The following is a 22803-nucleotide window of genomic DNA, read 5'->3' on the forward strand; positions in this document are numbered from 1 at the left end:
TTGAATAAACACATTCACACAGCACTTAAGAATGTCTATGTATATTGATGTGAAAACTCCGTAACACAGTTAGATGAATGTCAGTTCCAGAGTATCTCACAGTATAATGTCATCAATGCTATAAAAGAACATATGTATGACAGCCCAGGAAGTTTTGTTTCTTTATGTACTTAAATACATGGAAATTTAGAAGGTCTAGAAAAATAAACTCCAGAAACTGATAGTATTGATTTTCCCTGGAGATAAAGAAGGATTTTTATGTTTCTGTATTTGAACTTTTATAACTAATGTTAAATATAGTCACATTAATATATAAACATTGTCTTTGAACTTCTTAAACGGAGAATCTATTTACATTAATGAGCATTACTTAACAATAAATTGTTAAATTAAAAATATAGCTAACAGTACTAGATTTTTACTAAGTAAAGTATTTTTATGGCTAATTTACAACAAAACCTTTTATTTTTCTTAGGTCCTCATGGAAATTACAATTAAAGGACTGCCCCAGAAAGTATTAGGTTCACCAGCATATCAGGTTGCTAATATGGATATTCTTAATGCAAGTATCTTAAGTGTAATGATATGATTAAAATTAGCCGAAAGATAAAGTTCCATGATAGTGTTTTTTTCCTTAACATGGTGAAATTTAGATTATAAAATTTTGAGAGAGTTGGTTTTGGAAATGCTGATTATGTTAAAGGGGAAAACTGATTAAGTAATAGATTAAAGAAATATGACACAATTAATGGACCTGTTTTTCTGAATTACACAAAAAGTCCTAGCAAGAATGTTTTCTGTTTGCTTACACATGGTAATAGTGGTGGTTACTATTTAAAAATTTGGAAGCATAGTAACAGTTGCTTAATTATGGTGAAATAAATTTAATATCTACAGGATGTAGCTGTTTATTTGGTCCAGCAAGTTTTAACTTAGTTTTCTTTTTATATCTGGAATATACCATTCCTCAATTGTTTATGTAGATGGAATAGCTGTTACTAAAATATAAAGAGCTTGATTTTTGTGTGCAGTTTATAGAAATATATTTGCTGCCTTTGTGTCATATCCTAAGTAGTATCAAAAGTTAAATTTCTTTAGCTTAAAAGGATCATGTTTTACATAATTGTAGAAAACCAGTGTAACAACATAATACTCATTATAACAAGAAGATTGACTACAATCTCCCATCTTTCTTCAGGGAACTCCTGCTTTGTTCTTAATTCAGTTAATTTTCAACAGTAATCTCTTGGAATATGGTGTAGAAGATGAGAGGTAATTTAAACTAGTCTTTTTGTTTACATTGGAAAGGTTGTTATTTGATGGATGGGATTTTTTTTTTTTAAGATTTTATTTATCTATTTATTTGAGAGAGTGAGTGAGAGAGAGAGAGAAGCGCGAGCAGGGAGAGGGAGAGGCCAACTTCCCCCCTCTGAGCAGGGACATCCCAGGACCTGCAGATAAAAACCGAAGGCAGACCCTTTAACCAACTGAACCACGCAGGTGCCCAGATGAATGAGATTCTTTTGATTTATATGCTATATCATTTTTAATTAAATCAAAGTAAGACTTTATCATTTCTTGTTTCCTTGTCAGTTATTTTTAGAATTTTTAATAGTGTAACGTATATTTTGGCAGAAAGCGCTGGTTAATACATGGCTCAATTTTTTCTTCAGGTTTTTTCTCAATCTGGAAACACTTGTTGGCTGTGTCCTTTCTGGTCCAACTTCACCACTAGCTTTCAGTGACTCTGTTTTCAATGTGATTAACCAAAATGCAAAGCTGTTGGAAAACAAGGAGCATCTCTGGAGAATGTGGAGTATTATAGTCACCCCATTAACTGAATTGATTAATCAGGTATGACGTAAGTGCTACATGTTTCCCCCAAAACTAAGGAACATTTTCCTTTTTTTCTTGTTAGAGCACATGGGGAAATAAATAGAAGTTTGAACTTGAATAGAAAATGTTAAAAATTTTTTCCGTGGGATTGATTAATTTCCTATTCTTTATATTCGTTGATTTCTTTTTATTGTATTTTTTTTTAAGATTTTATTTTATTTATTTATGTGACAGAGAGACAGCCAGCGAGAGAGGGAACACAGCAGGGGAGTGGGAGAGGAAGAAGCAGGCTCCCTATTGTATTTCTGCCTTATTTGAGAAAGTGTAACTTAATGGGGATGAATCAGCTCCCTTTTCTCCAGTGCTGATTATAAAGCCAGAAGACTCAGATACGTTATATTTAACTTTTCATATTTATATTTGTAGTTCTTTCAGTATTTGTACTATGAGGAATAATAATGGTCATCTTGACTAGACTGTATATTCTTCAGATTTCCATGGGCAAGTCAGTTGGTGAATACCTCAAAGCCATATAGTAGTCCCTAAACCCGTAATCTGTTGAGTTGACTAACCCTTACATTTAAATACTTACTAAAGTGACATTATTGGCAGGGTGTGGAGCTCAACTTTTGTCACTATTAATGGTTCATCAGTTGTTTTATCAGTCTTTAAATGGAAATATTTTCTGGGAAATACTCTGCTGTAATTCTCAAATGAAATGAAGACTCCAGAGAATTTATTTTAACTTGATTATATCTGCAAAGTTCCTGTTCCCAAATAAGGTCATATTCATAGTTATAGGAGTTAGGAATTCACCACCTCTTGAACATCTCAACACTGTATCTACCCTTGCTACAGATAATAAGATGGTGCTACATAGGACTAGACTTAGATGGTAATTTGTCTAACTTCTTCATTATTTTTCTTGTTTCAGACCAATGAAGTGAATCAAGGTGATGCCTTAGAACATAATTTTAGTGCCATTTATGGTGCATTGATTTTACCAATAAACCATATTTTTTCAGTACAGAAATTTCCAGTGGTAAGGCAATGTCAGATTTTTTACTTAAGAAATTTACATTTTTTGAAAATGCTCTTTCACACTTTTTAATTAATTCCTACAATAATTTTTCCTGCAGTGGGATTACCTTATGACTTTTAATCCCCTTAGGGTAAAGGAAAATGGTGAAGGAAGAGAAATTCCTCCTGACCCTTGATAATTGCTAGTGTTGTGGCGTTATTACAGTTCTTCAAATAGAATTCTGTGGGGGAGGCAAATTTACTACTCTACACTAGTCTCTTCTATGACACCTTAAGTGTTAACAGTGGTTTTTTAAGATATATTCTGTTAGGTGTTTGATATGTAGAAGTACATTTTTAAATTTTCTTTTTTATTGTTATTTTTAGGCCACCATGAAGACTTTACTTAGAACTTGGTCAGAACTATATAGAGCATTTGCCCGTTGTGCTGCTTTGGTGGCAACTGCAGAAGAGAATTTGTGCTGTGAGGAACTTTCTTCCAAGATAATGTCCAGTTTAGAAGATTCAAGCTTTTCAGTGAGTTTATCCCAGTACTGACCTTGGTTGTATTTAAAGAATACTTTTCAAATAAATTGAGATAACATTTGTGAACTGACATTTATAAGGCTTCTAGTTTATAAGTGACTAATAATATAGAACAGGTAACAGCATTGCAAAACAGTTTTGTGTCTTTGGTCTACATGACTCTGAGATCCATGTTTCAGAACCCTTAACAGTCTTGCACTTTTACTACTATGTTGCATATCTGCCTGTGCCATTCTAGATTAACAATACAAGGACCTTGTCCTGGAGCCAACATTCTCATATCTGTGTCTTAGATCTTTGAAGGCAATCCTTTGGAGGTTTGTAGACCTAAAAAAGTAGGTCCCCATTTCACTCCTTTTCTTTCTTTATTAAAAAAGACAAATATTTTCAATTGGTATGTATCCTTCTAGAATAGATCTCTTTTTTGTGTTTACACAAATAATTTACATATGTACATGAATATAGTGTTCTTGACACTTGAATTCTATTACTGAAGCATCCTTTTTTCATCTAAAAAGATGAACTTCTGCCCTTTGGTAGTGGTTTATCACTGTTAGAAAAGTAGAGATGCCTATCAAGAGCTAGAAATTCATCTTTTCAGATTTTTTAATACATTTATAATATCTTTTCAAAAATATTGGCATAGTTTTGATTGTTACATTTTGATATGATGGAATTTCATAGTGACTTAAAAAATGTAAATCAGATCTTATCACTGAAAAAATTTCTGTAGCACTTAGAATAAAAATCTAAACTGCTGGGGCGCCTGGGTGGCACAGCGGTTAAGCGTCTGCCTTCGGCTCAGGGCGTGATCCCGGCGTTATGGGATCGAGCCCCACGTCAGGCTCCTCAGCTATGAGCCTGCTCCTTCCTCTCCCACTCCCCCTGCTTGTGTTCCCTCTCTCGCTGGCTGTCTCTATCTCTAATAAATAAATAAAAAATCTTTAAAAAAAAAAAAAAATCTAAACTGCTTACAGCTGCCCATGAGGCTTATGCTTCATTCCCCAGGGGGTCTTTTTTAATTACGTTTGTTAATATCTGTCCTGACACCTTGTTATTTCCTTTTTGGCACTTATGTCAGAGTCATTTGTATATTTCATTTCTGTTACTTAATCAACACTCCATGAGGTTAGGGACATTCTGTCTTGATACGTATCCCTGGAATTTATCTGGCACATAGTTGAATTTGTTGAATGACTTTATAATTGTTAGGGAGAATGTCAACCTACAGTTTTCATCTTTTAAATGTTGGTTTGGTTACATTTTCATCTTTGTTCTGTTCTGGAAGAAATTTAGAATCTGTCAAGTTTTATTTTTTTATTTATTTTTAAGATTTTATTTATTTATTTGACACAGAGAGAGAGACAGCCAGCGAGAGTGGGAACACAAGCAGGGGGAGTGGGAGAGGAAGAAGCAGGCTCATAGCAGAGGAGCCCGATGTGGGGCTCGATCCCACAATGCCGGGATCACGGTCTGAGCCGAAGGCAGACGCTTAACCGCTGTGCCACCCAGGCGCCCCTAGAATCTGTCAAGTTTTATGAAATAAGCTTTAGATTTTGCTTGGCGTTGGTTGGTTACGTTGAATTCATAGAGAAATTTAAAAATACTTTACGTCTTTATTATGTTGAGTCTTTCCATCCAGGAATAATTGTGTTCGTATATTTAGTTCTTTTAAACTTAATCTAAGTTGCTTAATTTTTTGGTAGTTTTGAAGCTGTCTTTGAGCTATTATAAAGGCCCGACTATCTCCACCCATGCAACACCCATACATGGTTGCTGTTGGAGTATATAAAAGCTGTTGCTGATGTGCATTTCCTTTTATTGAACCAATCTTGTGTTCTTCAGATACCCTTAGTCTTAGTGAAAGTCTTTTCAAACATTGCATATAGTGTTTTAAGATTTTTGCAAGTATCTTCATCAGTGAGACTGGAATTCCTCATTCTCAAATTTTGGTCTAGTGTAAGAAGAATGTCATATCTCTAGTTGTATTGTCCATTGATCGTCACCATTTTTAAAGTCACTGATAAATCTTGTATGAAAATACAATAATCAGAATTATCCCAATAATATGGAAAAGAATGTTACACCCGATAGTAACCATTGTATGTGAACTATACTTAAATTTTAAAAATTGAAAAAAAATAAAAAAGAATGATATAAATTCATTAAAAATTCTGAAAAGATGGGTTTCTAGTTTTTTAAATTTTCTATGTCCTTATACGCTGAATGTTTTTGTTTCCATTTTCTGGGTAATTTTTTATCTTATATCTGAAGTGAAGGCTTCACTTTTCATCTTTTCCAATATATGCATGTAAGGCTGTTGCTGCTATCAATTATCATAGATAAATGTTAGTAAATTATAAGTATGTTTTATGTATGTATTATATATTATAGTTGATATTTATGTATTTATAACTTACAGGGCATATCGGTTATAAACATATGTAATTTGTATTACAGATTATATTATAAATATTAATTTTTTTTTAATTTTTTATTTTAGCTCAAGTATAGTTAACCTGCAGTCTTAAATTAGTTTCAGGTGTACAATATAGTGATTTAACAATTCTGTACATAGTGCTTACCATGATAAGTGTACTCTTCACCCTCTTTATCTGTTTTACTCATTCCTCCCACCTATCTCTGCTCTGGTAACCATCAGTTTGTTCTCTATAGTTAAGAGTCTGTTATTTGGTTTCTCTCTTTGTTCTTGTTTGTTTTGTTTCTAAAATTCCATATATAAGTGAAATCATATGACATTTGTCTTTCTCTGGCTGACTTATTTCACTTATCATTATACTCTTTGGATCCATCCATGTTGAAATGGCAAGATTTCATTCTTCTTTATGTCTAATATATATATGCTATATATATACATATATTATAGATACATACACCACATCTTTTTTTATCCATCTATTGATGGACACTTAGACTGCTTCCGTAATTCAGCTATTGTAGATAATGCTTCAGTAAACATCAGAGGACACATATCTTTTCAAATGAGTGTTCTTGTATTCTTCTGGTAAATAACCAGTAGTGGAATTACTGGATCATATGATAATTCTATTTTTAATTTTTTGAGGAACTTCCATACAGTTTTTCAGAGTGGCTGCATCAGTTTGCTTTCCCACCAGCAGTGCACAGAGGTTCCTTTTTCTTCACATCCTTGCCAAAGCTTGTTGTTTCTTGTTTTTTAAGTCATTCTGACAGGTGTGAAGTGATAATCTCATTGTAGCTTTGATTTGCATTTCCTTGATATGAGTGATGTAGAGCATTTTCTCATGTCTATTGGCCATCTGTTTGTCGGTTTTAGAGAAATGTCTTCATGTTTTCTGCCTGTTTTTAATTGGATTATTTGTTTTTTGATGTTGGGTTGTATAAGTTCTTTATTTTGGATGCTAACCTTGTATCAGATATTTCATTTGCAAATATCTTCTCCCATTCCATAGATTGCCCTGTAGTTTTGTTGATTGCTTTGCTCTGCAGAAGCTTTTTATTTTGATATAGTCCCAGTCATTTATTTGTGCCTTTGTTTCCCTTGCCTCGATAGACGGACCTGTCTAGAAAAACTGTTGCTATGGCCAGTGTCAGAGAAATTACTGCCCGTGCTGTCTTGTAGAATTTTTATAGTTTTGGGTCTCATATTCGGGCCTGACAGTTAGGTCCTAAGATCCATTTTGAGATTATTTTTGCATATGGTGTAAGAAAGTGGTCCACTTCTATTCCTTTGCATGTAACTGTCTAGTTTTCCAAACACCATTTGTTAAAGAGATTGTCCTTTTCACATTGCATAGTCTTGCCTCTTGTCAAAGATTGTGTAATCATGGGTTTGTTTCTTGGCTTTCTGTCCTGCCCCATTGATCTGTGTGTGTCTGGTTTTGTGCCAGTACCATATTGTTTTGATTACTACAGATTTGTAATATATCTTGTTTTTGGGGATTGTGATATCCTCGGTTTTGATCTTTCTCAAGATCACTTTGGCTAGGGGTCTTTTGTAGTTCCATTCAAATTTTAAGATTGTTGTACTTCTGTGAAAAATGCTGTCGGGTTTTGATAGGGATTGTATTCCATCTATGGATTGCTTTGGTTATTAAGGACATTTTAACAATATTTGTTCTTACAATCCACATGTATGGAATATCTTTGGATTTATTTGTGTCGTCTTCAGTTTCTTTTGTCATTGTTTTATACTTTTTAGACATCATCAAGTTGGTCAAGTTTATTCCTCGGTATTATTTTTGGTGTAATTGTAAATGGGATTGTTTCCTTAATTTCTCTTTGTGCTGCTTCATTATTTGTTTATAGAAATGAAACGGATTTCTGTATATTGATTTTGTATCCTGTGACCTTACTGAATTCATTTATCAGTTCTAGTAGTTTTTTTGGTGGAGTCTTTAGGGTTTTCCTTTTTCTTTTTAAGAGACAGCAGAGGGCGCAAGCAGAGGTGGGGAGGCTCAGAGGAAGGAAGAGAGGATCCCAGGCAGGTTCCACACTCAGGGTGAAACCCGGCGTGGGGCTTCAGATCATGACCTGACCCAAAATCAGAAGTCAGATGCTCAACCAACTGAGCCACCCAGGTGCCCCATGAATGATTTTTTAAGTGTATTTTTGGATTTCATTTGCTAATATTTTGTTGAGGATTTTTGCATCTGTGTTCATCAGATACTGGTCTATAGTTCTCTGTTTTCATAGTATATGTGTTTTGGTATCAGAGTAATGCTGTCCTTGTAGAATGAATTTGGAAGTTTTCTCCCTGTTCTGTTTCTTGGAATAGTTTGAGAAGAATAGTTATTAACTGTTTAAATGTTTGGTAGAATTCATCTGTGAAGCTGTCTGATCCTAGACTTTTGTTTGTTGGGAGTTTTTTGATTACTGATTCAATTGCATTGCTAGTAACCATTCTGTTCAAATTTTCTGTTTCTTCCTGTTTAAGTATTGGGAGGTTATGTTTCTAGGAATTGATCCATATCTTCTAGGTTGTCTGATTCCTTAGCATATAATTTTCATAATATTCTTTTACAATCCTTTGTATTTCTGTAGTGTCAGCTATTTCTCTTTATTTTTTTTTAAGATTTACTTATTTAAGTCAATCAGAAAGACAATTATATGATCTCACTAATATGTGGAAATTAAGAAACAAAACAGGTTCATAGGGGAAGAAAGGAAAAAATAAAACAAGACGAAATCAGAGAGGGGGACGAACCATAAGAGACTCTTAATCGTAGGAAACCGTGTTGCTGGAGGGGCGGAGGTGGGGGAATAGGGTGGCTGGGTGCTGGACATTAAGGAGGGCATGTGATGTAATGAGCAGGGCAATTATATATATTATATAAGACTGATGATATAAGGACATTAAGAGGGCATGTGATGTAATGAGCAATTATATATATTATATATGAATTGATGAATCACTGACCTATCTCTGAAACCAATAATACATTATATGTTAGTTGAATTTAAATTTAAAAAGACTTTAAAAGAAGAAAAATAAGAATTTTATGAACCATTTTATGTCAGTAAGTTGGGATTTGTCCCTTTCATTGAGATTAACAAAGACAACTAATATTAAAGCTCAATCAGGAAGACATACGGAACTATAAGATCCTTATATTTATTAAAGTAACTGAATTTGTTGAAGAAGAAGAAGAAAGAAAAGAAAAAAGATTTACTTATTTATTTAAGTAATCTCTCCACCCAAGGTGGGGCTTAAACCCACAACCCCAAGATCGAGAGTCACGCACTCTTCTGGCTGAGCCAGCCAGGCGTCCTTGTTTATCCTCTTTCATTTCTGATTTTGCTTATTTGAGTCCTCTTTGTTTGTTCATAAATCTGGCTAAAGATGTATCAGTTCCGTTGAACTTTTTAAAGAAACAGCTTTGGTACATTGATCAGTTCTATTGTTTCTTGTTTGTTTCTAATTCTTATGTTTCTGCTCTTATTTTTATTATTTCCTGTCTTCTGCTGGTTTTGAGTCATGTATGTTTGTTCTTTTTCCTGCTCCTTTAGGTAAGATTAGGTTGTTCAAGAGTTTTTTTGCCCCTTGAGGTAGGTCCATATTGCTATAAACTTCTCTTTTAGAACCACTTTTGCTGCATCCCAAAGGCTTTGGACAGTTGTGTTCATTTTCATTTGTTTCCATGATTTCTTGTTAGGCCCATTCATTGTTTAGTGTCTTGTTATTTAACTTTCATGTATTTGTGTTCTTTCCAGATTTTTTCTTATGGTTGATTACTAGTTTTTATAAGGTTATGGTTGGAAAAGATGCATGGTTTAAGTGATTTTTTTGAATTTGTTGAGCATTGTTTTGCAGCTTAACTTGTCCATCCTGGAGAACATCCTGTTATATGTTATTGGGTTGTTCCCTTTTTTGTATAGTATCTTTCTTTGTCTTTTGTTGAGTGTTTGTTTTAAAGTTTATTTTGTTTAATACAAGCATTACTACCAGCTTTTTTTCCACTCCATTTGCATGATTAATGCTTTTGCATCCTTTCACTTTCAATCTGCATGTGCCTTTAGGTCTGACATGAGTCTCTTATAGGCTGCATATACATAGGTCTTCCTTTTTTATTCATTCCCTTATCCTTTGTCTTTTGATTGGAGCATTTATTCCATTTACATTCAAAGTAATTATTGAAAGGTGTGTACTTACTGCCATTTTATTACTTGTTCCTTGGTTCCCCCTACCACCTGTTTCTGAGAGCCTTGATAAAGGGTCTCCCTGATTGTGAATTTGATAGATTTGAAGTGTTTATTATGTATTTCAGTGCTATACCGTCATAGTTTGTGACTTCAAGTCTTTTCACAGTAATTAGTTCCTCCTGTTTGCCTTTTTTGAATTTTACCAATTTGATATTAACTGATATTAATATGCTCACACCTTTTTGAGAATTTGTGTAATCTTTAAAAAAAAAAAACTTACTGAGAAACTTACGAAGAAAAATGCATGAAACAGTTGAGTTAGACAAATCATACAGAATTTCTGAAGGCATCACCCAGGTCAGTTAATAGAGCATTGTCAGCACCTCAGATGCTCCCCTGTGCATTTTGAATCATCATGCCCTCCTCTCCCTGAAGAGTGAATTACTGTCCTGATTTTTTGAAAATTTGTTTCGTAAAAAATACTTTTACTATACACCCACACCTATATATTAGAGTGTTCCTTTAAAGTTTACAATAAAGTCATATTGTGTGTCATTTGGGCTCAATGTTTTAGTTGGAAGGTTTATCCATGTTGTATTTAACTAATTTTATTTACTGTGATTAATATATATTTTTCCATTGTATAGATTTAGGATTTTCTTTATATGTATTTCTCAATTTGTTTTAACCTTTCTGTGTCTTTTGTAGCATATAAGTAAACATGGGAGTCTTTTAATAAGTGTAATTAATCTCATATTGAATAAGAAATGTGTTTTGATCCTTAGCTTCTTTCAGATACTATTCTTGAAACTTCCATTAATCTGTCAAATTTGAAGAGTTATTATCCATTCTACCTCAGCAAGCAAAAACCTTGATATCACTATCCCACAAGTTTTTATACTACACCTTTTAGGTTTTGTTGAAAATCTAAATTTTACTTACTACGCTATTATACAGGGTACTATAAAACTTGGCAAATCGGTTTTCAAAATTTGAGGATATTTCGTTGCTTATCTTAGTTTTCTGTATCCTGTTATTTTCCAAAGTTTTGGTTCACTGTATTTTATTAAGTCTTTAATAAAAGAACACTTTTCAGCAGTCATATATGTGACCGATACCTCCTTTTTCAGTACATAATCAGTTGATTAGTTACGATTTTTAGGTTCCAGCGATTTTATGTTACAAAGTTTTGACTAAAGTTATTCATTTAATAGCTTGTATTTTTGCAAATGCATAGATTGGTAGTGATTTTTTTCTTATTACGTTTTCTGTAAAACTGTAGGATTTTTATCTAGTCTTTGGAATATAAACATTTTACCAGCTTGTCTCTTGGGGCATCTTTTTAAATTATTCTTTCAGTCCTTGATATAGACCCTTTAGGTCTAAAGAGCTGTGCCTTCATCTCAGGAAAATTGCATTGCTTTAATGGTGCTCCTCTTCTGTTTCTGAGTACCATTTTAGATGGTTTTAGACCTTTTGAGTTTATTTTATGTATCCCTTACTTTTCTTTTTCTACACCTGTTTGTTTTATTTTGGTATGGCTTTCTAGGAGCTTGGTATTTCTCTTAACTATTCATTTGTGGTTTAAATGCTGAAAGTGTTTTATAATAGTTTTGTTTTTACAATTAGAATTTTTCAGTTGAGAGGGGGCGCCTGGGTAGCGCAGTCGTTAAGCGTCTGCCTTCGGCTCAGGGCGTGATCCCGGCGTTCCGGGATGGAGTCCCACATTGGGCTCCTCTGGGAGCCTGCTTCTTCCTCTCCCACTCCCCTGCTGTGTTCCCTCTCTCGCTGGCTGTCTCTCTGTCACATAAATAAATAAAAATCTTTAAAAAAAAAAAAAAGAATTTTTAAGTTGATAATATTTCCTCTTACCTCTGAGCATATTAGTTCTTCTTCTGTTTGTTACTAGATTTTTCCTCATGGATTAGTTCTGTTGGTATTAGGACACCTTTTATGTGGGGCTGGTACCCCTCAGGATTGTACTTGTTTGTTGCTCAAGGTTGATACTGGTGGCTGGAATGCGTTTCCTAACTGAAGAGAGAGCCCTTTTTCCAGTCTTGATAGCAAATTGTAGTTAGAAGTGTCCTTTACTTCGTAATTGTGAGCAAGAAGGAAGCTCTTGGAACTTTGATATCTTCTCTGCCTGAAAATATAGATTGTCATCTGGACTGACTTTCCACATAGTTTTCGTTGGTTGACTAGCGCACTGCTGCTTTCCTCCTCCTGGCCCTTAACACTCATTGGGGACGTTGTCTTTGGGGGACAGACACGTGAATTAGTCCAGTGACATGGAAAAGTAGATAGCAATGAAGAATAAGGGGAGAAGAAAGTGCATCTGTTTTCTAGAGCTTTAATTTCAGTATTTGTTTTAATTAACTTTTTTTTCTCAGAACTCTCAGTATGTCTTCTGTTACTCAGAAGTTGTGCTAGGAAAACTCACTATTTTGGAGTTGTTTTTTGATTCGGTGTTGGGATTTCCTTCATTCTGTTTTTTAGTCTTCCTACCCCCTGCCTTTTTAAAAAAAATTTTTTTCTAGGAAATCTCTGATGCTTTTATGAATTTGTTTTTTATTTCAGTTGGATTGCTGGAGGAGGAGGAAAAGAGTATGAGGGAGCTTAGCAACTTTTTCGTTTTCTGTTTTATTATTGGGTTTAACAAAGAACAATTTTCATGAAGAATCTGATAAAGAATCCAATTAAGAACCTTGCCCTGAATCTTATGGGCATCTTAAAACTGAATTATTTTCCCTAAATGTCGAGAAACAAAAATTACAGTACTTGGTGTACAGCAGTTAACTAGGAAGTATTCATAACTGTACTTCATTCATGTACCTTATATGTTCTGTATGGGATTGAAAGTCTTACATTTTTTGTTGATGCTTACTATTTTTGGAAATTATGCAAGTAGTTGAAAGTTTCTAATATAATACTTAATTCTTTCCTAGAATTTGTTGTTCTTGGATAGGATCATTCATATAATTACTGTAATGGTTGATTGCATCGACTTCTCACCATACAATATTAAGTATCAGCCCAAAGTTAAATGTAAGTACTTTTTTATTTTGTTCACCCACTGTTTCATAAACCACAACTGTCTAAACTGTTGTCAAGATCAAATCCTAATAGCTTTTCCGACTTCTGCTTTAGATGTTGTTTAACTGTCATATGTGGTTGTCATATAACTATATTGTATAACCTTGGTATGCTAAGATCAATATTATCCTATTTAGAGATTGCCTAAAATCACTCGTAATAGGCAAGGAGTTATCTGGGCAGGAAGCTTTGATGTTGTTAAAATGTTCTTATTTGTCTCATTACTGGTGATGTTAACATTTATTAGTTGTTTAAGACAATATCCACCAGGTTTCCTATTATAAGTAAGTACCTATGAGTAATAAATTAGTGTTTCATGGCAGGTTCTTTAAGACTATGTAGATATCCTTTTTCTCAGCAAACTTTCACTCATGAATTTATCATACATTAATGCTTCTTGCCTAAAGCACTAAAATGATTACCAGAACAGTTCACATTGTTTCATTTAATTATATTGAAATGTATCAAGCTGTTTATCTCCTTTCGTTTATTATATTAATTCTAAAAACTGTCCCTGTTCCAGGGTCGTGAGTTCAGGCCCCACATTGGGGCCTTAAATAAAGTCATTCTACAATTATTGACCACTACTAGGCACCAGTCACTTCCAGGTGCAAATGACATCCTAATGTAAGATATAGCTTTGTTTGTCCCCTATATGTTTTTTTAAAGATTTATTTATTTATTTTAAAAGAGCAATAGTGCGAGCAGGGGGAGGTGCAGAGGTAGAGAGAATCTCAAGCAGACTCCCTGATGAGCAGGGAGCTGTACTCAAGGCTCAATTTCAAGATCCCGAGATCATGATCTGAGCCAAAATCCAGAGGCAGCCACTTAACGGGCTGAGCCACCCAGGTGCCCCTCCCTCATTTTATTTTTTGTCATGTGGCTTTCTGTTATTCAGTGGTTTATAATTTATCATTATTAATACTTGTGCTCATGTTGGCCTGACCATTTCATGTGTTTCCATTATTTTTTGAGATCTTTGGCGTAAGATAATCAGGCTCATCCTGTACTTCTCTTCAGCCCGGAACCAGCCGTATTTCCATAGAATATGGTTCCTTTTGCTAAGGATGGATGGCATTTAGAAACCGAGATCTATTCATTATTATTATTAAGATGTCACTACTCCTGGAATTTCTTGAGTAGACATGTGTGGGATAGGTGTCATGTGATTCATGAGCTGTCTTCTCAGGCTTAACATCCTGGCCTGGAATTTTGGGGCAGCCATTCCAATTTATATTCATGTCTGGGAAACTTATTCTAGGGAAGAAGGTTGACTTCTTTTGTTAGTAACACTTGCTTTTCATTTTACCACATGATATTTTTCATCAAGCACTGATTTAGAGTTTTCTCTTGAATCTGATATATTTACTTTAAGAGAATGGATTCTTTGAGGGAAGGAAAGGTGATTTTGGAATATGTATGATTTTCTTGACAAATGTGGGTTTATCCCTATAGATAGGTAACTGTACATAGATAGGATCTAAGAATAGTACACAGGAAAGTCAGTACTTTTAAGATACATCTTTTTCTTCAAATCTAGGTGCTTTCTTTTTTATTCTTTCAGAGGATTTGGCTCTGTGCCTTGTTGAGTGTTATTTGTAGCATTCAGTGTATAACAGATGAGTCAGGGAGCAATAATTTCTAAGGGAAATTTTGTTTCTTATTTTAAAAATTGACATTTAAAATTTAATAAATTAAAATTTTAATTTAAAATTGACATTTAAACCTATCTTTGTTAAATATTTATTTATTTTAGAGCAAGCGCTTGCACATGAGTGGGGGTGGGCGCAGAGGGAGAGAATCTTCAAGCATTCTCCCCGATGAGCACAGAATCTGTATCAGGACTTGAGGCCATCACCAGTGAGATCATGGCAGGAGCTTTAAACCAAGAGTCGGACACTTAAGTGACTGAGCCCCCCAGGTGCCGCCTGGACCCTGTCTTAACGATTTAGTATTTTCTTACAAATCAGTTGTTGAAATTCGGAGAATTAAACATTTGAAATGCATTTTATAACTCCTTAGAGAAAATACTCATTTTTCTAGACTTCTGGATCTGCCAAATAGTTTTTCTTTGTCTCTTTTCGGTTTTAAAGACAATATTGTGATATTTATCCACTAATGGCATATCATTTTTAGATTTATGGGTATCACTCTACAGAAACGTGTATTAGAAATATGTCATTTTTTAAGACGTATTTGTCATTAAAATGAGATATAAATTGTAAAGACGTACGGTAACACTTTTCAAGTACTTGAGTTTTTAATAAATTCAATTTTATCTTAGCACCACAGAGACCTTCAGATTGGTCCAAAAAGAAGAAAGAACCTCTAGGGAAATTGGCTTCTTTATTTAAGCTTATTGTGAGTGTGATCTCTTCTTTCCACACACTGAGCTTCAAGGAAGTACATTCTGATACTCTCCTCACTGTCGGCAACTCAATCACCAGTATTCTTTCTAATGTACTTGGACGTATTTCTTTGCCTTCTATGATCCGAAAAATATTTGCAACTTTAACAAGACCTCTGGCATTATTTTATGAAAACTTAAAGTAAGTATTTAGAATTTCTACATAATAGCCTCAAATTAAATGTCTTTAGATCTAGGTAGCAAACTTTTGTCATTTTCCTATCAGCTGCTTGTTACAGATGGTAATTGTTACAATTTTGTGAAGAGGGTAATATATTAAACTGCTTTTGTTAAAAAGATGGTTAAAATCATACATAAATACGAGGTAGAAATTGGGAGTTTTTAAATTTTGTGTGCTTGTTCAACCCCCCTTTTCAGTTTAGTACATACCTTTCAGATTTGATAATACAAACAAGCATACCTGTTAAACATACGTATATGAAGCATACTTTACATGCTACTTTGCAATTAAGTATATGGTATATGCCTAAAATACTGTATGCATTTTGCACCATTCATCTAAGAATCCTCATTCTCTTTGATGTCTGCAGAGGGTTCCATAAAACTTTGTACCCAATTTCCTGTTAGTGGAAATACATGTTTTTCTAGCCTTTTCCATCCTAACTTAACAATATTACAGTTGAACATGTTTTCTACACCTGTCAGTGTCCATGTTTGCCACTACTTAATGCAGAAGGAGGTCCTAGATGTCAGATTGTTGGTTCAAAAAGTATGCACATTTAAATTTCTGAATTATCCTGTAAAAATTTAATTTACATTATCCTTTACATTTGAATCGAAGCAAGCAGTGCCTCGAACCCTGAAAAATCACAAATAACGTAACTTTTTTAAAAAGTAATTTGAAACGATTCATGGATGTTTTTTCTAACAAGCTTATGTGGTTCAGTCATCATAGTGTGTCTTTATAAATTAATGGAGAAAGTTTTAGGAACAAATTTTATAAAAGTACAAAGTTAGAACCCCAAATATAAGCTTTTTGCACATCTTCTTTTAGTCGTTAAGCTTAAAAATAATGTATGCTTTTCTAAAGAGATACAGAAACAAGTAATTAGTATTAATATTTTGAGGTCTATTCTGGATGTTTTTCTGTGATTCATTTTATGTTTAATGTTTGATAATGTGACATTGTAATTAAGTCTTGGAGCACCTTTTTATATCACTACACCTGTCTCATTTTTATAGCTGCATTACATATTTTTAGGTTTAACTTTTTAAAATATAAGTGGTACTTTTGTGTTTTTCTTCCCAGGCTTGATGAAGTTCCTAAAGTGTATAGTTGTATGAGCAACAAGGTAAAAATAGACAATTGTCTATAAAACATACTTTCATGGTGAAAAAATGTTAGGGTTTAGGTAATTGTCTTCCTTATATATAGTTCTGATTGGTAAAAGGATTATATTTCCAGTTTTAATGGACATTTAATAACATGACACGGGCACATAGTTTTTCTGTTTCTTTAAATTCATACAACACCCTACCTCCTATCTTATTCCTTTATATATAAGGGTAGTTGGTTCCATTATTTTATAGGTAAAACTTGTATAGCCAACTATTAATCTCTGTTCATGAGAAAATGTAATTTTTTCTGTTAATGGAAAATAAGTTTGAAATCAAGATCTTATATCAATAATTATAATAAATTCACCCGATAATTTGTCAGTTTATAGTCATATATTTAAGGACACAGATGGGAGCTTTTAAGAAAAAAATTTGAATTTAAAAAATTGAAATAATAACATGTTGTGAGTTGTTTAAGTTATTATGCCCTGTGCTTTTATTTTTTCCTGTTTTAAAAGAACATTTCCGTGTGTTATCCTAGTAAAATTTTCCCTTTTTCCTAGTTAGAAAAGCTACTAGGAGAGACAATTGCTTGTCTACACTTCAGCTACACTGGAACTTACGACAGTGAACTTCTTGAACAGATCTCTCCATTATTATGCATAATATTTTTGCACAAGAATAAACAGATTCGAAAACAAAGCGCTCAGTTCTGGAATGCCACATTTGCTAAAGTGACGACGTTGACTTACCCTGAAGAGTTAAAGTACGCTAATCACAAAACTATTTTATGTAGTTACTATGATCGTATAAATTGATATTTTGGTTTTAACATGAATTTTTCTTACGAGGAATCTTTGCAGAACATGTCTCAGTTGAAATGTTGTTGGAATACATGGTAACTATTAAACATAACTCGACCTTTTACTTTGGTTCTTAGAGTAACTGGTTTTAGGAACATAAAAAGCAGTGTTAAATTTTCCTTAATAAAAGAATTAAAGGCAAGAAATTGGTGGTTATTAAATCTGGGTGATGTGTACACAGGAATTTAGTCTACTTTTGCTTGGAATTTTGCATGATAAAAATTGGGAAACTTCTTAAAGAAGAAAATTTGGTAACTGAAGAGGTTAGCAAAAAACTAAATATTCTGCATTTGTCCCAGTTTTGTGTGTGTAGAATGAGAAACAGTCTTTAAGGTGATCTATTTTGCTACTTTAAAATAATAATTAAAGTGTTCTTATTAACATATCATCAGTATTCAGTACTACTTGACTCAAGGTGTATATGTTTATATACTTTTTTTAAAGACCAGTACTAAGACAAGCCAAACAGAAATTTCTGTTGCTTTTACCTGGTTTGGAAAATGTTGAGATTATGGAGGAATCCAGTGGACCATATTCAGATGCAGTAAGTTTTTACTTTTGAATGATATTTGAGTAGTTCATTTATTGGATTTCAGTGTAATTTTTTAAAAGACAGAATGTTTTATTGGCGTGAGAAATGAGTAAAACTTGAGCATAAGAGCATCATAACAGGGTTTTTCTATAAAGTCTGTTGTCTGGCTTGAAACACTTTTTTAAAAAATTGAAGTATAATTGACATATAGTGTCATGTTTCAGGTATATGTCATAGTGATTTGATGTTTTTATACGTTATGAAGTGATCTTCATAAATCTAGTTACCATCTGTTATACAGAGTTATGACAGTATTATTCACTATATTTTCTAAACTGTATATTTCATCCCCATGATGTATTAATAACAGGAAGTTTGTACTTTTTAATCCCCTTTACCAATTTCATCTGTCCCCAACCAGTCCCCCTTCTGGTAACCAACAGTTTGTTTCCTGTCTTTGAGTCTGTTTCTGCTTTGTTTGTTCATGTTAGATTTTAGATTCTACATGTTAGAGAAATCGTGCAGTATTTGTCTTCATTCTGACATTCACTTAACATAATACCCTCTAGATTGATCCATGTTGTCACAAATGACAAGATTTCATTCTTTTTTATGGTCGAGTGATAGTTGTGTGTTTGTGTGTGTGTGTCTTCCTTATCCATTTATCTTTCAATGAATACTTAGGTTGTTTCCGTATCTTGGTTATTGTAAGTAATGCTGTGGTGAACATGCGGGTGAACATCTCTTCAAATTGGTGTTTTTGTTTTCTTTGGACAAATACCCAGAAGTAAAACTACTGGGTTCTATGGTAGTTCTATTTTTAATTTTTTGAGGCACCTCCATACTGTGTTTCATAGTGGTTGCATCAATTTATATTCCCACCAGCAGTTGTACCACGGTTCCCTTTTCTCCCCGTCTTTCCTAGCGCTTGCTGTTTTTTCTTTTCCATAACAGTCAGTCTTACTGGTGTGATTATATACCTCATTGTAGTTTTCCTTTGCATTTCCTTGATAATGATAGTGACGTTGAGCATATTCTCATGTGTTTTTTGGCCCTCTCTGTATCTTTGGTAAAACATTGGTTCATACCCATCTTTTAATTGGGATTTTTTTTATATTAAGTTGCATGAGTTCTTTATGTATTTTGGATATTAACCCCTTGTCCAGATGTATTGTGAATATCTTCTCCCATTCAATAGATTGCCTTTCCTATTTTATTTGTGGTTTCCTTCACTGTGCAGAAGGTTTTCAATTTGCTGTAATTTCATCTGTTTATTTTAGCTTTTTTTGCCCTTTGGTCTAAAATAATTTTCTGATTTAAGGGCGGTAAATTTCACCATAGATTCTCAGGTAAATAGTCTCTGATTCTTGTTTATTAATGATCCTTTTTGAACTGTGGCACTCTGTGTGTATTCCTTTGCAAATGTAATTACTAAAGTATGTGGTTAAGTGTTGCTTTAGGTAAACCAGGAATAATAGTTACTGGTCTCTGTCTAAGCAAGAGCAGACCTTCATTTTCTCAGTTCTTCACATCAGATCTATCTGAGGATCAAGGAGTAAAGGCATGGGTATTACATACTACAACTTTTTTCCTATTCAGCAACAAATGGAGTCTGGCTGTTCATTGTTTAGAACCTGGAGGAGAAAAAAGTTAACAGCTACCTAAGCACTCCAGTTTTCGTTTTTGGGTAAAATAAAAAATTTCTTATGAGATAATTAGACTTGTTGAGACTCGTTTGGTGTAATTTGTCCTGAAAAGGCCTAAAAGGGTGGGACATATTAGGTAATATTTTCTGTCATGCATGCCTCATTGATGTTTAAAGTTTTATGGCTGTGATTTTTTTTCTTAGAAATAGTCCCAGTAATAGGAGGGGTCTTTGAGTTCATTAAATGATTCATTTTAAGTATTTATATGGTGTATCTTATTTTTAGAATTTGTAAAATTCTCAAAATACTCAGAATTCATAAAATTTCTAAAAATGGTGCAAAATAGCTCCCCTATAAGTTAGAGATGCCAGACCTATTTGTTGTTAATGAATTAGACAATGGCTCTTTTCTTTGATATGATTTTAATAATAATGAGAAGGAATTTGATATTTGAAATGAGTATTATATTGGCATTTTCAAAGCATGAAAAGGAGAAATAGAACATTTGCACTTAAAAATTGTTTTATTTCTAATAAAACAGACCGAAAATTCACAGTTAAATGTGAAGATAAGTGGCATGGAAAGAAAATCAAGTGGAAAAAGAGATTCTTTTTTGGCACAAACAAAGGATGCAAAAGAAAATAAGAAACCACCAGTCAAAGTATGTTTTTCCAAACTTTATTTAGTAGAACTTTTAATAGTAAAATAGGTGGTAGCTTGAGCACATACAGCAAAAAAAGTGATTAAAGGCTAAATAAAAGATAAGGTTAAAGGGGAATAATACAGCTTGGTCTAAAAAGACTATTAAGATAGTGTGGAAATCTAGAAGCTTTGTGAAATGATTCATTCTTACTAAAGTTAAGTCTGCTTAATATGTAGCATCCAGGGACGCATGGGTGGCTTGGTTGATTAGGTGTCTGCCTTGGTTGATTAGGTGTCTGCCTTGAGCTCAGGTCATGATCCCGGGGTCCTGAGATCGAGTCCCACATTGGGCTCCTTGATCAGCGGGGAGCCTGCTTCTCCCCTGCCTGCCGCTCCTCCTGCTTGTGTGCATGTGCCTGTACACTCTCTCTCCTCTCTCTGAAAATAAAATCTTTGTAAAAAAAATTATGTAGGTACATTAAGTATAGTTAATTCAGGCAGTAGCCCCCTTGAGATGGAATGAACTCTAGGTATGAGTAGTTACAGCAAAGGTAGCATAAGAACATTTGAGAACTTCTGTTATTGAATAGAAAGAGAACACCTAGGTAAGTTACGTATTTTGGCCTCAAATCTAACACCCATAATCTTACTAGATGCCAGTTAACTTTTCTTCAGACAATAATTCTGTCCTCTGTGACTTCCAATTAGGGTATTCTAGAATATTGAAACCATGGCCCTGGCAAAAATGGAAGAAAAAAAATACTATTTTTAAAGAATGACTCTCAACACAGTCTTTTTTTTTTTTTTTTTTTTTTTTTTTTTTTTTTTTTTTTTTTTTTTAGATTTTATTTATTTTTTTGACAGAGACAGCTAGCGAGAGAGGGAACACAATCAGGGGGAGTGGGAGAGGAGGAAGCAGGCTCATAGCAGAGGAGCCTGATGTGGGGCTCGATCCCAGAATGCCGGGATCACGCCCTGAGCCGAAGGCAGACACTTACCCGCTGTGCCACCCAGGCGCCACTCAAAACAGTCTTGAAGCAGCTATAAAGTAGATTGAAAACAATTGCACTGAAAATTTGTAAAAATAACATACCAGTGTTACTGGTATGGAGCATATTTTATTTTGGTGACTTTTACTTAATTTGACTTAGTTTATGCTTCAACTTGAGAGCTACTGATATATTCTCTTCTTGCCAAACCGCTTGATTTCCATATGTTGGCCTGAAAAACATATTTGTCTGTGCTTTGTTTGTAAGTTGCCTACTTTTTTTAAAGAGGTATAATAATTTTTATTTTCTGAATGTTTATTAGAAGCAGAATGAAAGTGAGGAACATTGTACTAATTATTAACCAAAGATATCCTGTAGGTTTGAACTTCAAACTTCCTAGTAATTATTGAATAACTTTACTAGAGTGCTAGAATAGGGATTGATTGAAGTATTGGAAAATAATTTGGTAACTCAAATGTGCACTTACCTTTTATAAATTTGCAGTTGAAATTAGAGTCGTCTTCTACAAAAACAAAGAGTGAAATGCCTTTGGAAGAGGAAAAGTCTACTGACTTTGTGTTTATACCTCCAGAAGGAAAAGAAGGAAAGGAAAGAATTCTAACTGAACATCAGAAAGAAGTACTCAAAACAAAAAGGTTTGTAGCCTTTTATCTTGAATTGGGTATTCTGTACTCACATTTAGATTTCATGTGGTAACTGTAACATTGTGTTTAGAACTAAAATATTATGTATAATATGCTATATTTTAATGCCAAAAAGATATGCCATATGTGGCTGCAATTCATAATATATATAGTTACTTAGTAATGTACCAAATGCTTATGCATTCAGAGCCGAATCGGTAATGGAGGTAGTGTTGGAGAAGGTAGAGAAGATGATTTCATGGAAAATAAACATCTAAGCCTTAATTTTGCATTGTTCTTAAAAGATAACTAGATGTACAATTGGAAGTTTAATTTCTTATTCTAGGAATATTACATTTTGAAGTTATTTATATAAGATCTTTTTCAGATACGATATTCCTGTCATGTATAATAATCTGGATGTTTCACAAGACACTTTATTTTCTCAGTATACCCAGGAAGAGTCCATGTAAGTATGGAAGCTGTTGAAGTAACTGTTTTTCTAGTTTTTAAATAAAAACAGTATTTTAATTTATGTATTTTTATTTCAGGGAAATTCCTACTTTAGCTGAAAAATCAAAGGAAGATTCCAAGGTGATATATAAGGTATATTTGGTATTTCATATTTTGGGGTTTTTAGAATC

General features: G+C 33.6%; 1 protein-coding gene across 6 annotated transcripts in view; it reads left to right on the forward strand.

Moving 5' to 3' along the window:
• The window catches only part of RIF1 (replication timing regulatory factor 1), a 57619-nt gene that overhangs the window by 21696 nt on the left and 13120 nt on the right, over positions 1 to 22803 (forward strand). For 5 of the 6 annotated variants that reach the window (XM_019806902.2, XM_019806906.2, XM_002926196.4 and 2 more), the window contains exons 16-29: positions 476 to 562; positions 1199 to 1272; positions 1674 to 1854; positions 2771 to 2878; positions 3244 to 3393; positions 12990 to 13089; positions 15422 to 15686; positions 16815 to 16857; positions 17407 to 17609; positions 18151 to 18250; positions 20426 to 20545; positions 22020 to 22171; positions 22548 to 22628; positions 22711 to 22765. In XM_019806902.2, the coding sequence (XP_019662461.1) occupies positions 476 to 562; positions 1199 to 1272; positions 1674 to 1854; positions 2771 to 2878; positions 3244 to 3393; positions 12990 to 13089; positions 15422 to 15686; positions 16815 to 16857; positions 17407 to 17609; positions 18151 to 18250; positions 20426 to 20545; positions 22020 to 22171; positions 22548 to 22628; positions 22711 to 22765 (1719 nt within the window). The remainder of the gene's footprint in view (positions 1 to 475; positions 563 to 1198; positions 1273 to 1673; positions 1855 to 2770; positions 2879 to 3243; positions 3394 to 12989; positions 13090 to 15421; positions 15687 to 16814; positions 16858 to 17406; positions 17610 to 18150; positions 18251 to 20425; positions 20546 to 22019; positions 22172 to 22547; positions 22629 to 22710; positions 22766 to 22803) is intronic. The other variant, XM_019806904.2, reaches the window with a different exon arrangement.

The sequence above is a fragment of the Ailuropoda melanoleuca genome, chromosome 2 (genome assembly GCF_002007445.2).
Source record: "Ailuropoda melanoleuca isolate Jingjing chromosome 2, ASM200744v2, whole genome shotgun sequence".
Taxonomy (NCBI): Eukaryota; Metazoa; Chordata; class Mammalia; order Carnivora; family Ursidae; genus Ailuropoda; species Ailuropoda melanoleuca.